The sequence below is a fragment of the Xiphophorus maculatus genome, chromosome 16 (genome assembly GCF_002775205.1).
Source record: "Xiphophorus maculatus strain JP 163 A chromosome 16, X_maculatus-5.0-male, whole genome shotgun sequence".
NCBI classification, from domain to species: Eukaryota; Metazoa; Chordata; class Actinopteri; order Cyprinodontiformes; family Poeciliidae; genus Xiphophorus; species Xiphophorus maculatus.
In genome coordinates, this window is record NC_036458.1 from 3,117,458 (window position 1) to 3,138,101 (window position 20,644).

The 20,644-nt window shown below is 36.8% G+C and overlaps 1 protein-coding gene across 1 annotated transcript in view; it reads right to left on the reverse strand.

Moving 5' to 3' along the window:
- Nucleotides 1-20,644, reverse strand: part of rapgefl1 (Rap guanine nucleotide exchange factor like 1) — a 76,181-nt gene that overhangs the window by 13,765 nt on the left and 41,772 nt on the right. The window contains exon 3 of the mRNA XM_023348704.1: nucleotides 980-1,058. Coding sequence (XP_023204472.1) covers nucleotides 980-1,058 — 79 coding nt within the window. The remainder of the gene's footprint in view (nucleotides 1-979; nucleotides 1,059-20,644) is intronic.

A 20,644-nucleotide genomic window follows, 5' to 3' on the forward strand; every position in this document is an offset into this window, starting at 1 on the left:
AAAACAGTTTTACTCCATTCTACCAAGAACCAAGATGCTAAAGAGTTAAGACGCGTTCACACCAGCCATGTTTAGTCCGCTTTAATCCAGCTCCAGACCATTTGCCTGGAAAATCCGATTCCTTTGGGCAGGTGAGAATGCGTAATCAAACTCTGATGTGGACTGAAAGAACGAACTCTGGTCCACCTATAAACCTTGGTCTGGATTCGGTTGAAGTGAACTCTGGTGTGGTTCGGATGCATATGTGAACGCCAAGTGTGCCAAAAGCAGGAAGTGAACTATATCGCAGGGCATGCTAGCAGGCTAATGCTAGCAGAAGAAATGATTTGTCGTCTTTTACCAACAACAAATCTGAAGCTACTCTATTTTTGTTTACATTTATCGAAGAAGGACGTTCCACTCAGTGTCTTCTTCAGAGGCTTTCATGTTGTTTCCTTCATGAGGTTATATGTGCAGCGCCCCCACAGGCGAGGAGGGGAACTGTTTTTCAAAGGGTTTGGTTGGTTTGACTCAGTTCAGTGTGAAAGAGAACCACAGCATCTGAGAATGTAACAAATGTTGCAGTTTGGTTCCCAATCGGACCGATGCTACCAGACTATCATGTATGAAACATTCTTAAAAAACGGGTCCTGGATCAGGCAGTGAGGTCTCTGTTGTGGAAGTGTTTTTCTCCTGAACCTGAACGTGGTGAAATGTTCCTTTTTCTCCCCTCTGGAACACAAACAAACAGAAAGAAGGTGGGGCAAAAAAAAAAAAAAAGAAACTCGGTAACAAACATGAGGTAGAGTCAGCAGGCTGCAGGCAAAGAGGAGGGAAAAACACGACTCGCAGCTACACAACGGGAACAAAGACGCTGTTAATGCCCTGGAATCAAACCTGCGAAGCTCGTCCCTCATTCCGATCGCATTAAACACACCGGCGCATGCACGTCGCATCGCAGCGCTGTGAGCGCATTCAGTCAGGCCCAGGACAAGGATACTGCTGCAGCAGGACTTGCTGGAGCCTGTCGGCCGCCAGGAAGATGGGATGTGTCAACATGAAGTCATCCAGCAGGGTTTCTGCATACAGACACACAGAGAGGTTAGATGTTACACGCTGCACCTGAACGCAGCACAGACATTTCAAACTGGAGCCAGAGGACTCCACCTCTGATTTGCAGCATGTTCATTAAAGCAGATGAGTCAGGTGGAGGCTGAGGGACGCCTTCACCTCCTCCAGCCTCAGAGCTTCTGGTTTTCTACATGCAGAGTGAGTCCTGACAGGACAGCAGCGTCTCTGCGCCTCGGAGGAGGATGCAGAGACGAGGCCGCCTCTGATTATACGTTAGGCCGTGACACGCAGCGAGCCGAGAGGCGGCGGCGAGAAGCTGCTGCAGCCGACGGCTGTAATTTAAGATGCTGAAGCAGCACGACGCGCCTCAAACCTGTGGTCACATTTACTAAAATACACTGCTGCGCTGCGTGTGTGTGTGTGAGAGAGAGCCATGCTGCAGTGGGTGTGTCCAGTCCAAGCCCGCCTCTCTGCAGGCGGTTACCATAGAGACAACACGTCGCTGACAGCGAGAGGATGGAGAGAGAAATGTGCGAGAAGAAGAAGAAACTGATAAAAAAAAAGGAGAGAAATCAGAGTGCTAGCTGCAGGAAACCGGATCAGAACCGATCAGTTAAAACATTTAAAACTAAAGATGGATTTAATCTGTAGGGAGACAAAAACACCTTCAAATCAGAGCTGCAACTATTGATTATTCTGATGACTAATCAATTAATCGGACAAAAAAATGTCACATTCTGCAGATTTTTTACTTAATATCTTAAAAGATGCAAATGAACAAATTTCATTCCTTTCTTAACTAAGAAAATAAACATTTTCTTACCTAAAATATAGAAAATTATGCATCTACAGCCAATGATCAGCTTCTATGAACATGTGAAAACTCAACCTTATTTCAATAATCGATTAATCATGATTAATCCGATTAATTGTTGCAGCCCTACTTTAAATATAATTGGGGCCTGCCATGCAAAGCAATGGCAGGAACCTATTGCTATTCTCCCAAGAAAAGTTTCTTTATTATTATTGGGGCCTGCCATGCAAAGCAATGGCAGGAACCTATTACTATTGTCGGAGAGAAGCGTCTCTTTAAGTATTATTGGGGCCTGCCATGCAAAGCAATGGCAGGAACCTATTACTATTGTCGGAGAGAAGCGTCTCTTTAATATTATTATTATTATTATTATTATAGAACTTTATTTTTCTTCCGTAACCGTTAATGCGGCTCATACCGCTGGGTGCACACCTACAAATGAGGTATCAAAACGTGCAGAAAATTCACGCCATTGGAGCTATTACTTCTGGTGGGATTTGGGCTTAACGTGGCGACATAATTCGCAAAAAACTACGAAAAAAACCCCATTATAACTCAATGGGAAAAATCCTAGAAATACCCTATTTTTGAGGATTTGCTGTGTCGTCACAAATTCACCTAGAAATGCCATTCAAATTTCATTTTGTAGATACGTCTGTGATCTCTTCGAAAGTGAAGACGGCTCGTCGATACCAGTTACGGTTTGTCCACAATTTGCCTCTAAGCGACCCAAAGTTTCTCATTTTTGCTCATATTAGAGTGACAGCCGACCTCGGATCAGATATGGGCACAACATTTCTTTCTCTCATCGCTGTAAATGCTCTGAGTGAGGTACAGATATGAATCTCGGGACTATCGCAGAAGACACATTGAACTGTCATACGCTCGAAACGCTTTTCGAATATGTATTACGGTTCCCGAACAAGAAGGATTTGTTTCCAATGCTTTTTTTCAGTAAAGTGTGTTTGCTCAAACACACTTGTGTGTTTGAGAGCTCACAGCTCAGAGCTCACACCTGCTGAGACCATTATTTGCCATAGCAACGGAACTCAAGAGGCTATTGGCTGCTGGTTAGGACTACGAATACGCATCACTGTAGTTCTATCTATCCTCAGTTGAAACAGATCAGGACTGAGAACTGGCCTTTAGAACTACTGCTGCTATGGGCTGTATATAACTGATTTAACTCAGTAACTGTTACACATGGGATTAGTTTGGAACTTTAAAATGGAGCATAATAATAATTTCAAAATAAAAGCCTTGAATATTTTTACATCAGGTAATTGCTGTTTTTGGCTTTATTTGACGTTTTCATCCAAAGCACTGTTACACATGGGATTACTTTGGAACTTTAAAATGGAGAATAATAATTTCAAAATAAAAGCCTTGAATATTTTTACATCAGGTAATTGCTGTTTTTGGCTTTATTTGACGTTTTCATCCAAATCACTGTTACACATGGGATTACTTTGGAACTTTAAAATGGAGAATAATAATAATTTCAAAATAAAAGCCTTGAATATTTTTACATCAGGTAATTGCTTTTTTTGGCCGTATATGACTTTTTCATCCAAAGCAATGTTACACATGGGATTAGTTTGGAACTTTAAAATGGAGAATAATAATAATTTCAAAATAAAAGCCTTGAATATTTTTACATCAGGTAATTGCTGTTTTTGGCTTTATATGACTTTTTCATCCAAAGCACTGTTACACATGGGATTAGTTTGGAACTTTAAAATGGAGCATAATAATAATTTCAAAATAAAAGCCTTGAATATTTTTACATCAGGTAATTGCTCTTTTTGGCTTTATTTGACTTTTTCATCCAAAGCACTGTTACACGTGGTATTAGTTTGGCCCTTTGAAATGAAGCATACTGAAAATTTCAAAATAAAAGCCTTGAATAATTTTACATGACGTAATTGCTCTTTTTGGCTTTATTTGACTTTTTCATCCAAAGCACTGTTACACGTGGTATTAGTTTGGCCCTTTGAAATGAAGCTTAACAAAAGTTTCAAAATAAAAGCCTTGAATATTTTTACATGACGTAATTGCTCTTTTTGGCTTTATTTGACTTTTTCATCCAAAGCACTGTTACACATGGTATTAGTTTGGCCCTTTGAAATGAATATTAACAAAAATTTCAAAATAAAAGCCTTGAATATTTTTACATCATGTAATTGCTCTTTTTGGCTTTATTTGACTTTTTCATCCAAAGCACTGTTACACGTGGTATTAGTTTGGCCCTTTGAAATGAAGCTTAACAAAAGTTTCAAAATAAAAGCCTTGAATATTTTTACATGACGTAATTGCTCTTTTTGGCTTTATTTGACTTTTTCATCCAAAGCACTCTTACACGTGGTATTAGTTCAGAACTTTAAAATGAAGCATACTGAAAATTTCAAAATAAAAGCCTTGAATATTTTACATGAAGTAATTGCTCTTTTTGGCCGTATATGACTTTTTCATCCAAAGCAATGTTACACATGGGATTAGTTCGGAACTTTAAAATGGAGCATAATAATAATTTCAAAATAAAAGCCTTGAATATTTTTACATCAGGTAATTGCTGTTTTTGGCTTTATTTGACGTTTTCATCCAAAGCACTGTTACACATGGGATTACTTTGGAACTTTAAAATGGAGAATAATAATAATTTCAAAATAAAAGCCTTGAATATTTTTACATGACGTAATTGCACTTTTTGGCTTTATTTGACTTTTTCATCCAAAGCACTGTTACACATGGTATTAGTTTGGCCCTTTGAAATGAATATTAACAAAAATTTCAAAATAAAAGCCTTGAATATTTTTACATCATGTAATTGCTCTTTTTGGCTTTATTTGACTTTTTCATCCAAAGCACTGTTACACGTGGTATTAGTTTGGCCCTTTGAAATGAAGCTTAACAAAAGTTTCAAAATAAAAGCCTTGAATATTTTTACATGACGTAATTGCTCTTTTTGGCTTTATTTGACTTTTTCATCCAAAGCACTCTTACACGTGGTATTAGTTCAGAACTTTAAAATGAAGCATACTGAAAATTTCAAAATAAAAGCCTTGAATATTTTACATGAAGTAATTGCTCTTTTTGGCCGTATATGACTTTTTCATCCAAAGCAATGTTACACATGGGATTAGTTCGGAACTTTAAAATGGAGCATAATAATAATTTCAAAATAAAAGCCTTGAATATTTTTACATCAGGTAATTGCTGTTTTTGGCTTTATTTGACGTTTTCATCCAAAGCACTGTTACACATGGGATTACTTTGGAACTTTAAAATGGAGAATAATAATAATTTCAAAATAAAAGCCTTGAATATTTTTACATCAGGTAATTGCTGTTTTTGGCTTTATATGACTTTTTCATCCAAAGCACTGTTACACATGGGATTAGTTTGGAACTTTAAAATGGAGCATAATAATAATTTCAAAATAAAAGCCTTGAATATTTTTACATCAGGTAATTGCTCTTTTTGGCTTTATTTGACTTTTTCATCCAAAGCACTGTTACACGTGGTATTAGTTTGGCCCTTTGAAATGAAGCATTCTGAAAATTTCAAAATAAAAGCCTTGAATAATTTTACATGACGTAATTGCTCTTTTTGGCTTTATTTGACTTTTTCATCCAAAGCACTGTTACACGTGGTATTAGTTTGGCCCTTTGAAATGAAGCATACTGAAAATTTCAAAATAAAAGCCTTGAATATTTTTACATCAGGTAATTGCTCTTTTTGGCTTTATTTGACTTTTTCATCCAAAGCACTGTTACACGTGGTATTAGTTTGGCCCTTTGAAATGAAGCTTAACAAAAGTTTCAAAATAAAAGCCTTGAATATTTTTACATCATGTAATTGCGGTTTTTGGCTTTATGTGACTTTTTTATCCAAAGCACTGTTACACAATGGAATAGTTTGGCCCTCTGAAATGAAGCATACTAAAAATTTCAAAATAAAAGCCTTGAATATTTTTACATCATGTAATTGCTCTTTTTGGCCGTATATGACTTTTTCATCCAAAGCACTGTTACACATGGGATTAGTTCGGAACTTTGAAATGGAGCATAATAATAATTTCAAAATAAAAGCCTTGAATATTTTTACATCAGGTAATTGCTCTTTTTGGCTTTATTTGACTTTTTCATCCAAAGCACTGTTACACGTGGTATTAGTTTGGCCCTTTTGAAATGAAGCATACTGAAAATTCCAAAATAAAAGCCTTGAATATTTTTACATCAGCTACTTGTGTTTTGAGCCTTATATAACTATTTTAACCCAAGGACTATTACGCATGGGATTAGTTTGGCCCTTTGAAATGAAGCATACTGAAACTTCCAAAATAAAAGCCTCGACAACATTTTAAATCGTACCGAACGGTGCACGTCCGCCTCGCTTAACGTTCTTGCGGTTCTCCGCGTGCCACTGATTACGTCGCGGCGTTCTTTAGCGTCGACGCCGATTTGTGGCGTGACGACGCCGGGCCCATGCCCGACGGGCGCGCCTTGGCAGGCCCCGGCTAAATTTCTTCCGAAATTTTTATTCTTTATTTTTCTTCCGTAACCGTTAATGCGGCTCATACCGCTGGGTGCACACCTACAAATGAGGTATCAAAACGTGCAGAAAATTCACGCCATTGGAGCTATTATTTTTGGTGGGATTTGGGCTTAACGTGGCGACATAATTCGCAAAAAACTGCGAAAAAAACCCCATTATAACTCAATGGGAAAAATCCTAGAAATACCCTATTTTTGAGGATTTGCTGTGTCGTCACAAATTCACCTAGAAATGCCATTCAAATTTCATTTTGTAGATACGTCTGTGATCTCTTCGAAAGTGAAGACGGCTCGTCGATACCAGTTACGGTTTGTCCACAATTTGCCTCTAAGCGACCCAAACTTTCTCATTTTTGCTCAAGTTAGAGTGCGTTTCTGGCTGCTTAGAGTGAGAGATGAAGACAACTTTTTCAACCCAAATCATTTTTGAAATCGCCATCACGCCCACAAATATCGCACGATTAGTATCAAAATCGGTCCTGACATTGATACGCCTGTCTGCTCCGGTAAAATGTTTTCGAAATTTATCTAGACCGTACGGTTTTCTGTCACGGTGCTTCAGAGCAAAGTCATGCGACAGGATTTTCTGAGGCTGTCTGAGGCTCTCTCCCATGTATTTGAATAGAATTTCAGATCTGGGCACAACATTTCTTTCTCTCATCGCTGTAAATGTTCTGAGTGAGGTACAGATATGAATCTCGGGACTATCGCAGAAGACACATTGAACTGTCATACGCTGCAAACGCTTTTCGAATATGTATTACGGTTCCCGAACAAGAAGGATTTGTTTCCAATGCTTTTTTGTCAGTAAAATGTGTTTGCTCAAACACACAGTGTGTTTGAGAGCTCAGCGCTCAGAGCTCACACCTGCTGAGACCATTATTTACCATAGCAACGGAACTCAAGAGGCTATTGGCTGCTGATTAGGACTACAGATACGCATCGCTGTAGTTCTATCTATCCTCAGTTGAAACAGATCAGGACTGAGAACTGGCCTTTAGAACTACCTGCTGCTATGGGCTGTATATAACTGATTTAACTCAGTAACTGTTACACATGGGATTAGTTTGGAACTTTAAAATTAAGCATACTGAAAATTTCAAAATAAAAGCCTTGAATATTTTACATGACGTAATTGCTCTTTTTGGCCGTATATGACTTTTTCATCCAAAGCAATGTTACACATGGGATTAGTTTGGAACTTTAAAATGGAGCATAATAATAATTTCAAAATAAAAGCCTTGAATATTTTACATGACGTAATTGCTCTTATTGGCCGTATATTACTTTTTCATCCAAAGCAATGTTACACATGGGATTAGTTCGGAACTTTAAAATGGAGCATAATAATAATTTCAAAATAAAAGCCTTGAATATTTTTACATAATGTAATTGCTTTTTTTGGCCGTATATGACGTTTTCATCCAAAGCACTGTTACACATGGGATTAGTTTTGAACTTTAAAATGAAGCTTAACAAAAATTTCAAAATAAAAGCCTTGAATATTTTTACATCATGTAATTGCTCTTTTGAGCTTTATTTGACTTTTTCATCCAAAGCAATGTTACACATGGGATTAGTTCGGAACTTTAAAATGGAGCATAATAATAATTTCAAAATAAAAGCCTTGAATATTTTTACATCAGGTAATTGCGCTTTTTGGCTTTATGTGACTTTTTTATCCAAAGCACTGTTACACAATGGAATAGTTTGGCCCTCTGAAATGAAGCATACTGAAAATTTCAAAATAAAAGCCTTGAATATTTTTACGTCATGTAATTGCTCTTTTTGGCCGTATATGACTTTTTCATCCAAAGCACTGTTACACATGGGATTTGTTCGGAACTTTAAAATGGAGCATAATAATAATTTCAAAATAAAAGCCTTGAATATTTTTACATCAGGTAATTGCGCTTTTTGGCTTTATGTGACTTTTTCATCCAAAGCACTGTTACACATGGGATTAGTTCGGAACTTTAAAATGGAGCATAATAATAATTTCAAAATAAAAGCCTTGCATATTTTTACATCAGGTAATTGCGCTTTTTGGCTTTATGTGACTTTTTTATCCAAAGCACTGTTACACATGGGATTCGTTCGGAACTTTAAAATGGAGCATACTGAAAATTTCAAAATAAAAGCCTTGAATATTTTTACATCATGCAATTGCTGTTTTTGGCTTTGTATGACTTTTTCATCCAAAGCACTGTTACACATGGTATTAGTTCGGAACTTTAAAATGAAGTTTAACAAAACTTCCAAAATAAAAGCCTTGACAAAAATTTTAAATCGTACTGAATGGTGCACGTCCGCCTCGCTTAACGTTCTTGCGGTTCTCCGCGTGCCACTGCTTACGTCGCGGCGATGCCGATTTGTGGCGTGACGACGCCGGGCCCGAACCCCACGGGCGCGCCTTGGCAGGCCCCGGCTAAATTTCTTCCGAAATTTTCTAGTTGGGGCCTGCCATGCAAAGCAATGGCAGGAACCTATTACTATTGTCGGAGAGAAGCGTCTCTTTAATATTCTTTATTCTTCCGTAACCGTTAATGCGGCTCATACCGCTGGGTGCACACCTACAAATGAGGTATCAAAACGTGCAGAAAATTCACGCCATTGGAGCTATTACTTGTGGTGGGATTTGGGCTTAACGTGGCGACATAATTCGCAAAAAACTACGAAAAAAACCCCATTATAACTCAATGGGAAAAATCCTAGAAATACCCTATTTTTGAGGATTTGCTGTGTCGTCACAAATTCACGTAGAAATGCCATTCAAATTTCATTTTGTAGATACGTCTGTGATCTCTTCGAAAGTGAAGACGGCTCGTCGATACCAGTTACGGTTTGTCCACAATTTGCCTCTAAGCGACCCAAACTTTCTCATTTTTGCTGAAATTACAGTGACAGCCCATCTCGGTTCATATCTGGGCACAACATTTCTTTCTCTCATCGCTGTAAATGCTCTGAGTGAGGTACAGATATGAATCTCGGGACTATCGCAGAAGACACATTGAACTGTCATACGCTCGAAACGCTTTTCGAATATGTATTACGGTTCCCGAACAAGAAGGATTTGTTTCCAATGCTTTTTTTCAGTAAAGTGTGTTTGCTCAAACACACTTGTGTGTTTGAGAGCTCACAGCTCAGAGCTCACACCTGCTGAGACCATTATTTGCCATAGCAACGGAACTCAAGAGGCTATTGGCTGCTGATTTGGACTACGAATACGCATCGCTGTAGTTCTATCTATCCTCAGTTGAAACAGATCAGGACTGAGAACTGGCCTTTAGAACTACTGCTGCTATGGGCTGTATATAACTGATTTAACTCAGTAACTGTTACACATGGGATTAGTTTGGAACTTTAAAATGGAGCATAATAATAATTTCAAAATAAAAGCCTTGAATAGTTTTACATCAGGTAATTGCTGTTTTTGGCTTTATTTGACGTTTTCATCCAAAGCACTGTTACACATGGGATTACTTTGGAACTTTAAAATGGAGAATAATAATAATTTCAAAATAAAAGCCTTGAATATTTTTACATCAGGTAATTGCTTTTTTTGGCCGTATATGACTTTTTCATCCAAAGCAATGTTACACATGGGATTAGTTTGGAACTTTAAAATGGAGAATAATAATTTCAAAATAAAAGCCTTGAATATTTTTACATCATGTAATTGCTGTTTTTGGCTTTATGTGACTTTTTTATCCAAAGCACTGTTACACATGGGATTAGTTCGGAATTTAAAATGGAGCATAATAATAATTTCAAAATAAAAGCCTTGAATATTTTTACATCAGGTAATTGCTGTTTTTGGCTTTATGTGACTTTTTCATCCAAAGCAATGTTACACATGGGATTAGTTTGGAACTTTGAAATTAAGCATACTGAAAATTTCAAAATAAAAGCCTTGAATATTTTTACATCATGTAATTGCGGTTTTTGGCTTTATGTGACTTTTTCATCCAAAGCAATGTTACACATGGGATTAGTTTGGAACTTTGAAATTAAGCATACTGAAAATTTCAAAATAAAAGCCTTGAATATTTTACATGACGTAATTGCTCTTTTTGGCCGTATATGACTTTTTCATCCAAAGCAATGTTACACATGGGATTAGTTCGGAACTTTAAAATGGAGCATAATAATAATTTCAAAATAAAAGCCTTGAATATTTTTACATCAGGTAATTGCTGTTTTTGGCCGTATATGACTTTTTCATCCAAAGCACTGTTACACATGGGATTAGTTTGGAACTTTAAAATGGAGCATAATAATAATTTCAAAATAAAAGCCCTGAATATTTTTACATCATGTATTTGCTCTTTTTGGCTTTATCTGACTTTTCCATCCAAAGCACTGTTACACATGGGATTAGTTTGGAACTTTAAAATTAAGCATACTGAAAATTTCAAAATAAAAGCCTTGAATATTTTACATGACGTAATTGCTCTTTTTGGCCGTATATGACTTTTTCATCCAAAGCACTGTTACACGTGGTATTAGTTTGGCCCTCTGAAATGAAGCATAATAATAATTTCAAAATAAAAGCCTTGAATATTTTTACATCAGGTAATTGCTGTTTTTGGCTTTATATGACTTTTTCATCCAAAGCACTGTTACACATGGGATTAGTTTGGAACTTTAAAATGGAGCATAATAATAATTTCAAAATAAAAGCCTTGAATATTTTTACATCAGGTAATTGCTCTTTTTGGCTTTATTTGACTTTTTCATCCAAAGCACTGTTACACGTGGTATTAGTTTGGCCCTTTGAAATGAAGCATACTGAAAATTTCAAAATAAAAGCCTTGAATATTTTTACATCAGCTACTTGTGTTTTGAGCATTATATAACTATTTTAACCCAAGGACTATTACGCATGGGATTAGTTTGGCCCTTTGAAATGAAGTTTAACAAAACTTCCAAAATAAAAGCCTCGACAACATTTTAAATCGTACCGAACGGTGCACGTCCGCCTCGCTTAACGTTCTTGCGGTTCTCCGCGTGCCACTGCTTACGTCGCGGCGTTCTTTGGCGTCGACGCCGATTTGTGGCGCGACGACGCCGGGCCCGAACCCCACGGCCGCGCCTTGGCAGGCCCCGGCTAAATTTCTTCCGAAATTTTCTAGTTGGGGCCTGCCATGCAAAGCAATGGCAGGAACCTATTGCTATTCTCCCAAGAAAAGTTTCTTTATTATTATTATTCTTTATTTTTCATCCGTAACCGTTAATGCGGCTCATACCGCTGCGTGCACACCTACAAAAGAGGTATCAAAACGTGCAGAAAATTCACGCCATTCCAGCTATTACTTTTGGTGGGATTCGGGATTAACATGGCGACATAATTCGCAAAAAACTACGAAAAAAACCCCATTATAACTCAATGGGAAAAATCCTAGAAATACCCTATTTTTGAGGATTTGCTGTGTCGTCACAAATTCACCTAGAAATGCCATTCAAATTTCATTTTGTAGATACGTCTGTGATCTCTTCGAAAGTGAAGACGGCTCGTCGATACCAGTTATGGTTTGTCCACAATTTGCCTCTAAGCGACCCAAAGTTTCTCATTTTTGCTCATATTAGAGTGACAGCCGACCTCGGTTCATATCTGGGCACAACATTTCTTTCTCTCATCACTGTAAATGCTCTGAGTGAGGTACAGATATGAATCTCGGGACTATCGCAGAAGACACATTGAACTGTCATACGCTTAAAACGCTTTTCGAATATGTATTACGGTTCCCGAACAAGAAGGATTTGTTTCCAATGCTTTTTTTCAGTAAAGTGTGTTTGCTCAAACACACTTGTGTGTTTGAGAGCTCACAGCTCAGAGCTCACACCTGCTGAGACCATTATTTGCCATAGCAACGGAACTCAAGAGGCTATTGGCTGCTGGTTAGGACTACGAATACGCATCGTTGTAGTTCTATCTATCCTCAGTTGAAACAGATCAGGACTGAGAACTGGCCTTTACAACTACTTGCTGCTTTGGGCTGTATATAACTGATTTAACTCAGTAACTGTTACACATGGGATTAGTTTTACACTTTAAAATTAAGCATATTGAAAATTTCACAATAAAAGCCCTGAATATTTTTACATGACGTAATTGCTCTTTTTTGGCTTTATTTGACTTTTTCATCCAAAGCACTGTTACACATGGTATTAGTTTGGCCCTTTAAAATGAAGCTTAACAAAAATTTCAAAATAAAAGCCTTGAATATTTTTACATCAGCTACTTGTGTTTTGAGCATTATATAACTATTTTAACCGAAGGACTATTACGCATGGGATTAGTTTGGCCCTTTGAAATGAAGCATCCTGCAAATTTCAAAATAAAAGCCTTGAATATTTTTACATGACGTAATTGCTCTTTTTGGCTTTATTTGACTTTTTCATCCAAAGCACTGTTACACATGGTATTAGTTTGGCCCTTTGAAATGAATATTAACAAAAATTTCAAAATTAAAGCCTTGAATATTTTTACATCATGTAATTGCTCTTTTTGGCTTTATTTGACTTTTTCATCCAAAGCACTGTTACACGTGGTATTAGTTTGGCCCTTTGAAATGAAGCTTAACAAAAGTTTCAAAATAAAAGCCTTGAATATTTTTACATGACGTAATTGCTCTTTTTGGCCGTATATGACTTTTTCATCCAAAGCACTCTTACACGTGGTATTAGTTCAGAACTTTAAAATGAAGCATACTGAAAATTTCAAAATAAAAGCCTTGAATATTTTACATGAAGTAATTGCTCTTTTTGGCCGTATATGACTTTTTCATCCAAAGCAATGTTACACATGGGATTAGTTCGGAACTTTAAAATGGAGCATAATAATAATTTCAAAATAAAAGCCTTGAATATTTTTACATCAGGTAATTGCTGTTTTTGGCTTTATTTGACGTTTTCATCCAAAGCACTGTTACACATGGGATTACTTTGGAACTTTGAAATGAAGCATACTGAAAATTTCAAAATAAAAGCCTTGAATATTTTTACATCAGGTAATTGCTGTTTTTGGCTTTATATGACTTTTTCATCCAAAGCACTGTTACACATGGGATTAGTTTGGAACTTTAAAATGGAGCATAATAATAATTTCAAAATAAAAGCCTTGAATATTTTTACATCAGGTAATTGCTCTTTTTGGCTTTATTTGACTTTTTCATCCAAAGCACTGTTACACGTGGTATTAGTTTGGCCCTTTGAAATGAAGCATTCTGAAAATTTCAAAATAAAAGCCTTGAATAATTTTACATGACGTAATTGCTCTTTTTGGCTTTATTTGACTTTTTCATCCAAAGCACTGTTACACGTGGTATTAGTTTGGCCCTTTGAAATGAAGCATACTGAAAATTTCAAAATAAAAGCCTTGAATATTTTTACATCAGCTACTTGTGTTTTGAGCATTATATAACTATTTTAACCCAAGGACTATTACGCATGGGATTAGTTTGGCCCTTTGAAATGAAGGTTAACAAAACTTCCAAAATAAAAGCCTTGACAACATTTTAAATCGTACCGAACGGTGCACGTCCGCCTCGCTTAACGTTCTTGCGGTTCTCCGCGTGCCACTGATCACGTCGCGGCGTCCTTTGGCGTCGACGCCGATTTGTGGCGCGACGACGCCGGGCCCATGCCCGACGGGCGCGCCTTGGCAGGCCCCGGCTAAATTTCTTCCGAAATTTTCTAGTTGGGGCCTGCCATGCAAAGCAATGGCAGGAACCTATTACTATTGTCGGAGAGAAGCGTCTCTTTAAGTATTATTGGGGCCTGCCATGCAAAGCAATGGCAGGAACCTATTACTATTGTCGGAGAGAAGCGTCTCTTTATTATAATTCTTTATTTTTCTTCCGTAACCGTTAATGCGGCTCATACCGCTGGGTGCACACCTACAAATGAGGTATCAAAACGTGCAGAAAATTCACGCCATTGGAGCTATTATTTTTGGTGGGATTTGGGCTTAACGTGGCGACATAATTCGCAAAAAACTGCGAAAAAAACCCCATTATAACTCAATGGGAAAAATCCTAGAAATACCCTATTTTTGAGGATTTGCTGTGTCGTCACAAATTCACCTAGAAATGCCATTCAAATTTCATTTTGTAGATACGTCTGTGATCTCTTCGAAAGTGAAGACGGCTCGTCGATACCAGTTACGGTTTGTCCACAATTTGCCTCTAAGCGACCCAAAGTTTCTCATTTTTCTTCAAATTAGAGTGACAGCCCATCTCGGTTCATATCTGGGCACAACATTTCTTTCTCTCATCACTGTAAATGCTCTGAGTGAGGTACAGATATGAATCTCGGGACTATCGCAGAAGACACATTGAACTGTCATACGCTCGAAACGCTTTTCGAATATGTATTACGGTTCCCGAACAAGAAGGATTTGTTTCCAATGCTTTTTTTCAGTAAAGTGTGTTTGCTCAAACACACTTGTGTGTTTGAGAGCTCACAGCTCAGAGCTCACACCTGCTGAGACCATTATTTGCCATAGCAACGGAACTCAAGAGGCTATTGGCTGCTGATTTGGACTACGAATACGCATCGCTGTAGTTCTATCTATCCTCAGTTGAAACAGATCAGGACTGAGAACTGGCCTTTAGAACTACTGCTGCTATGGGCTGTATATAACTGATTTAACTCAGTAACTGTTACACATGGGATTAGTTTGGAACTTTAAAATGGAGCATAATAATAATTTCAAAATAAAAGCCTTGAATAGTTTTACATCAGGTAATTGCTGTTTTTGGCTTTATTTGACGTTTTCATCCAAAGCACTGTTACACATGGGATTACTTTGGAACTTTAAAATGGAGAATAATAATAATTTCAAAATAAAAGCCTTGAATATTTTTACATCAGGTAATTGCTTTTTTTGGCCGTATATGACTTTTTCATCCAAAGCAATGTTACACATGGGATTAGTTTGGAACTTTAAAATGGAGAATAATAATTTCAAAATAAAAGCCTTGAATATTTTTACATCAGGTAATTGCTGTTTTTGGCTTTATTTGACGTTTTCATCCAAAGCACTGTTACACATGGGATTACTTTGGAACTTTAAAATGGAGAATAATAATAATTTCAAAATAAAAGCCTTGAATATTTTTACATCAGGTAATTGCTTTTTTTGGCCGTATATGACTTTTTCATCCAAAGCAATGTTACACATGGGATTAGTTTGGAACTTTAAAATGGAGAATAATAATTTCAAAATAAAAGCCTTGAATATTTTTACATCAGGTAATTGCTGTTTTTGGCTTTATTTGACGTTTTCATCCAAAGCACTGTTACACATGGGATTACTTTGGAACTTTAAAATGGAGAATAATAATAATTTCAAAATAAAAGCCTTGAATAGTTTTACATCAGGTAATTGCTGTTTTTGGCTTTATTTGACGTTTTCATCCAAAGCACTGTTACACATGGGATTACTTTGGAACTTTAAAATGGAGAATAATAATAATTTCAAAATAAAAGCCTTGAATATTTTTACATCAGGTAATTGCTTTTTTTGGCTTTATTTGACGTTTTCATCCAAAGCACTGTTACACATGGGATTACTTTGGAACTTTAAAATGGAGCATAATAATAATTTCAAAATAAAAGCCTTGAATAGTTTTACATCAGGTAATTGCTGTTTTTGGCTTTATTTGACGTTTTCATCCAAAGCACTGTTACACATTGGATTACTTTGGAACTTTAAAATGGAGAATAATAATAATTTCAAAATAAAAGCCTTGAATATTTTTACATCAGGTAATTGCTGTTTTTGGCTTTATGTGACTTTTTCATCCAAAGCACTGTTACACGTGGTATTAGTTTGGCCCTTTAAAATGAAGCTTAACAAAAATTTCAAAATAAAAGCCTTGAATATTTTTACATGACGTAATTGCTCTTTTTGGCTTTATTTGACTTTTTCATCCACAGCACTCTTACACGTGGTATTAGTTCAGAACTTTAAAATGAAGCATACTGAAAATTTCAAAATAAAAGCCTTGAATATTTTACATGAAGTAATTGCTCTTTTTGGCCGTATATGACTTTTTCATCCAAAGCAATGTTACACATGGGATTAGTTCGGAACTTTAAAATGGAGCATAATAATAATTTCAAAATAAAAGCCTTGAATGTTGTTACATCAGGTAATTGCTGTTTTTGGCTTTATGTGACTTTTTCATCCAAAGCAATGTTACACGTGGTATTAGTTCGGAACTTTAAAATGGAGCATAATAATAATTTCAAAATAAAAGCCTTGAATATTTTTACATCATGCAATTGCTGTTTTTGTCTTTGTATGACTTTTTCATCCAAAGCACTGTTACACATGTGATTAGTTCGTAACTTTAAAATTAAGCATAATAATAATTTCAAAATAAAAACCTTGAATATTTTTACATCATGTAATTGCTGTTTTCAGCATTATATAACTATTTTAACCCAAGGACTATTACGCATGGGATTAGTTTGGCCCTTTGAAATGAAGTTTAACAAAACTTCCAAAATAAAAGCCTTGAGAAAATTTTAAATCGTACCGAATGGTGCATGTCCGCCTCGCTTAACGTTCTTGCGGTTCTCCGCGTGCCACTGGTCACGTCGCGGCGTTCTTTGGCGTCGACGCCGACTTGTGGCGTGACGACGCCGGGCCCAAAACCCCACGGGCGCGCCTTGGCAGGCCCCGGCTAAATTTCTTCCGAAATTTTCTAGTTGGGGCCTGCCATGCAAAGCAATGGCAGGAACCTATTGCTATTGTCGGAGAAAGTGTTTCTTTATTCTTTATTTTTCTTCCGTAACCGTTAATGCGGCTCATACCGCTGGGTGCACACCTACAAATGAGGTATCAAAACGTGCAGAAAATTCACGCCATTCCAGCTATTACTTCTGGTGGGATTTGGGCTTAACGTGGCGACATAATTCGCAAAAAACTACGAAAAAAAACCCATTATAAGTCAATGGGAAAAATCCTAGAAATACCCTATTTTTGAGGATTTTCTGTGTCGTCACAAATTCACCTAGAAATGCCATTCAAATTTCATTTTGTAGATACGTCTGTGATCTCTTCGAAAGTGAAGACGGCTCGTCGATACCAGTTACGGTTTGTCCACAATTTGCCTCTAAGCGACCCAAAGTTTCTCATTTTTCCTAAAGTTACAGTGCGTCTCTGGCTGCTTAGAGTGAGAGATGAAGACAACTTTTTCAGCCCAAATCATTTTTGAAATCGCCATCACGCCCACAAATATCGCACGATTAGTATCACAATCGGTCCTGACATTGATACGCCTGTCTGCTCCGGTAAAATGTTTTCGAAATTTATCTAGACCGTACGGTTTTCTGTCACGGTGCTTCAGAGCAAAGTCATGCGACAGGATTTTCTGAGGCTGTCTGAGGCTCTCTCCCATGTATTTGAATAGAATTTCAGATCTGGGCACAACATTTCTTTCTCTCATCACTGTAAATGCTCTGAGTGAGGTACAGATATGAATCTCGGGACTATCGCAGAAGACACATAGGCCTCTCATACGCTCGAAACGCTTTTCGAATATGTATTACGGTTCCCGAACAAGAAGGATTTGTTTCCAATGCTTTTTTTCAGTAAACCGTGTTGGCTCAAACACACAATTGTGTGTTTGAGCATGTATGACTCACAGCTCACACCTGCTGAGACCATTATTTACCATGGCAACGGAACTCAAGAGGCTGTTGGCTGCTGATTTGGACTACAAATACGCATCATTGTAGTTCTATCTATCCTCAGTTGAAACAGATCAGGACTGAGAACCGGCCTTTAGAACTACCCGCTGCTATGGGCTGTATATAACTGATTTAACTCAGTAACTGTTACACATGGGATTATTTTGGAACTTTAAAATTAAGCATACTGAAAATTTCAAAATAAAAGCCTTGAATATTTTACATGACGTAATTGCTCTTTTTGGCCGTATATGACTTTTTCATCCAAAGCAATGTTACACATGGGATTAGTTCGGAACTTTAAAATGGAGCATAATAATAATTTCAAAATAAAAGCCTTGAATATTTTTACATCAGGTAATTGCTGTTTTTGGCTTTATGTGACTTTTTCATCCAAAGCACTGTTACACATGGGATTAGTTTGGAACTTTAAAATTAAGCATACTGAAAATTTCAAAATAAAAGCCTTGAATATTTTACATGACGTAATTGCTTTTTTTGGCCGTATATGACTTTTTCATCCAAAGCACTGTTACACATGGGATTAGTTCGGAACTTTAAAATGGAGCATACTGAAAATTTCAAAATAAAAGCCTTGAATATTTTACATGACGTAATTGCTCTTATTGGCTTTATTTGACTTTTTCATCCAAAGCACTGTTACACATGGTATTAGTTCTGCCCTTTGAAATGAAGCATACTGAAAATTTCAAAATAAAAGCCTTGAATATTTTTACATCAACTACTTGCGTTTTCAGCATTATATAACTGATTTAACCCAATGACTATTACACATGGGATTAAAATAGACTGTTTTGCATGAGCAGCAGATAGATCCTCTATTGCACATGTGTCAAACTCAAGGCCCGCGGGCCACATGTGGCCCGCTACGTCATTTTATGTGGCCCTCTCCCCCCTACCACCGTTTTACAGCCCCATTGATTGACTTAAAATAGGTTTTGAGCACGAATTGACTACAAACTACATATCCCATAATGCCTTCCGATTCTTACCAACCAACATTACGGCTTCTCGCCACTAGAGTGCAGCAGAGTCACCTCAAGCTGATTATTAATTTTCCCAGCGAATAAAACTGAAACATCGCCAAGCTAACAAGCTAAAGAGCGAAGTCCCCTTTGAAATGAAGTTTAACAAAATCATTTAGCTAAGGTGTCTTTAAAACAAAGTAGAATTATGGACGTAAAGTATTGTAAGTCTGAAATAAAATCAATTATTAAGAGCAAAATTACATCTGAATGGCAACAATTGTGGGAAGAAGGAACTAACGGTCGTCATTTATTTCATATACAAAAGAATGGGTTGGGGAATATGGAAATAATAGGAGAAAATCGAAAAGAGCAATTAGTAAGGAAAAGATTGTGCCTTGGATATACTGGATTAAATAAATCTTTACATTTGATTGGTAAAAATCCAACAGGTAGATGTGAGTGTGGTATGGATATAGAAACAGTAGAACATTTAATAATTAATTGTGGAAAATATACAGCAAGTAGAGAGAAGCTAAAACAATAAATTAGGAAATATGATATAGACATATTTAAACATAATAAGATATTAATTAAACACCAAATAAATAAAGCGGTTATTACATTTTTCAAGGTAACAGTAACATGTAAGAATTTAGCTTGGGGGAGATGCTGTGGTACACACTCCAGCCAGTAGATGGCGTGTTAACGTTAGATGTAACCCGCCACTACAAATCACCAAGAAGAAGAAGAAGAGCTTTCTGCTTCCGAATCTGCTTGGTAAAGGTAAGACGTGTTTGTGTTCTGTCCATAAAAGATACTATTTCAATATTTAATTTAATTACTATATTATTAGAACTGCTTACTGTTGTTAAATTTTATGTGTTCTTTAAGAAATGTGATGGATTTTAAAAGTTTGACTGCTGTGGAATATGTTGTTGTGGCTCTGATAGCGTAGCTGCTAGCTTGATGGAATATTTTTTCCACGACAAAACCGGAACCGCAATTTGTTCACATGTTAGCAATTTGCTAACTGGCTTTCGTAAAAGCTGTTAGACTATAAAATCTCTGTTAACATCAAGCTGATCAGCTGAAATAAGGCAATTTTGTTTTACCTCAACCTAGAGCTATTGTGACTTGCAGAAATGGCCACAAATAACCAGAACTAGCATATTAAGCTAATTCACTGACTCAGTTGCTTCGGATACAGATACTCTCAGCTGCCGTCTTGTGCCGACAGTGAAAAACAGCAGAACTACATAATATTAGCTTAGTATGATGTAAATTATCATTTTTGTTTGAATTACATGAAATAACTTCATAATCTGAGTTTTTATCATTATGTTTGGCCTATCAATAATTTCAAATAAAACATAAAATATCTTGGTTTATTTTGTTCATCCGAACCACAACCTCGAGGTTCTCCGTTGTTGAGTTTCACCGGAAATTCCGCGGAGAAATATCTGTAGCGCAGCAGCTGCGATACAGTCTCCCCACTAGAGTAGAACTGAACCGAACCAAACATGAACGTA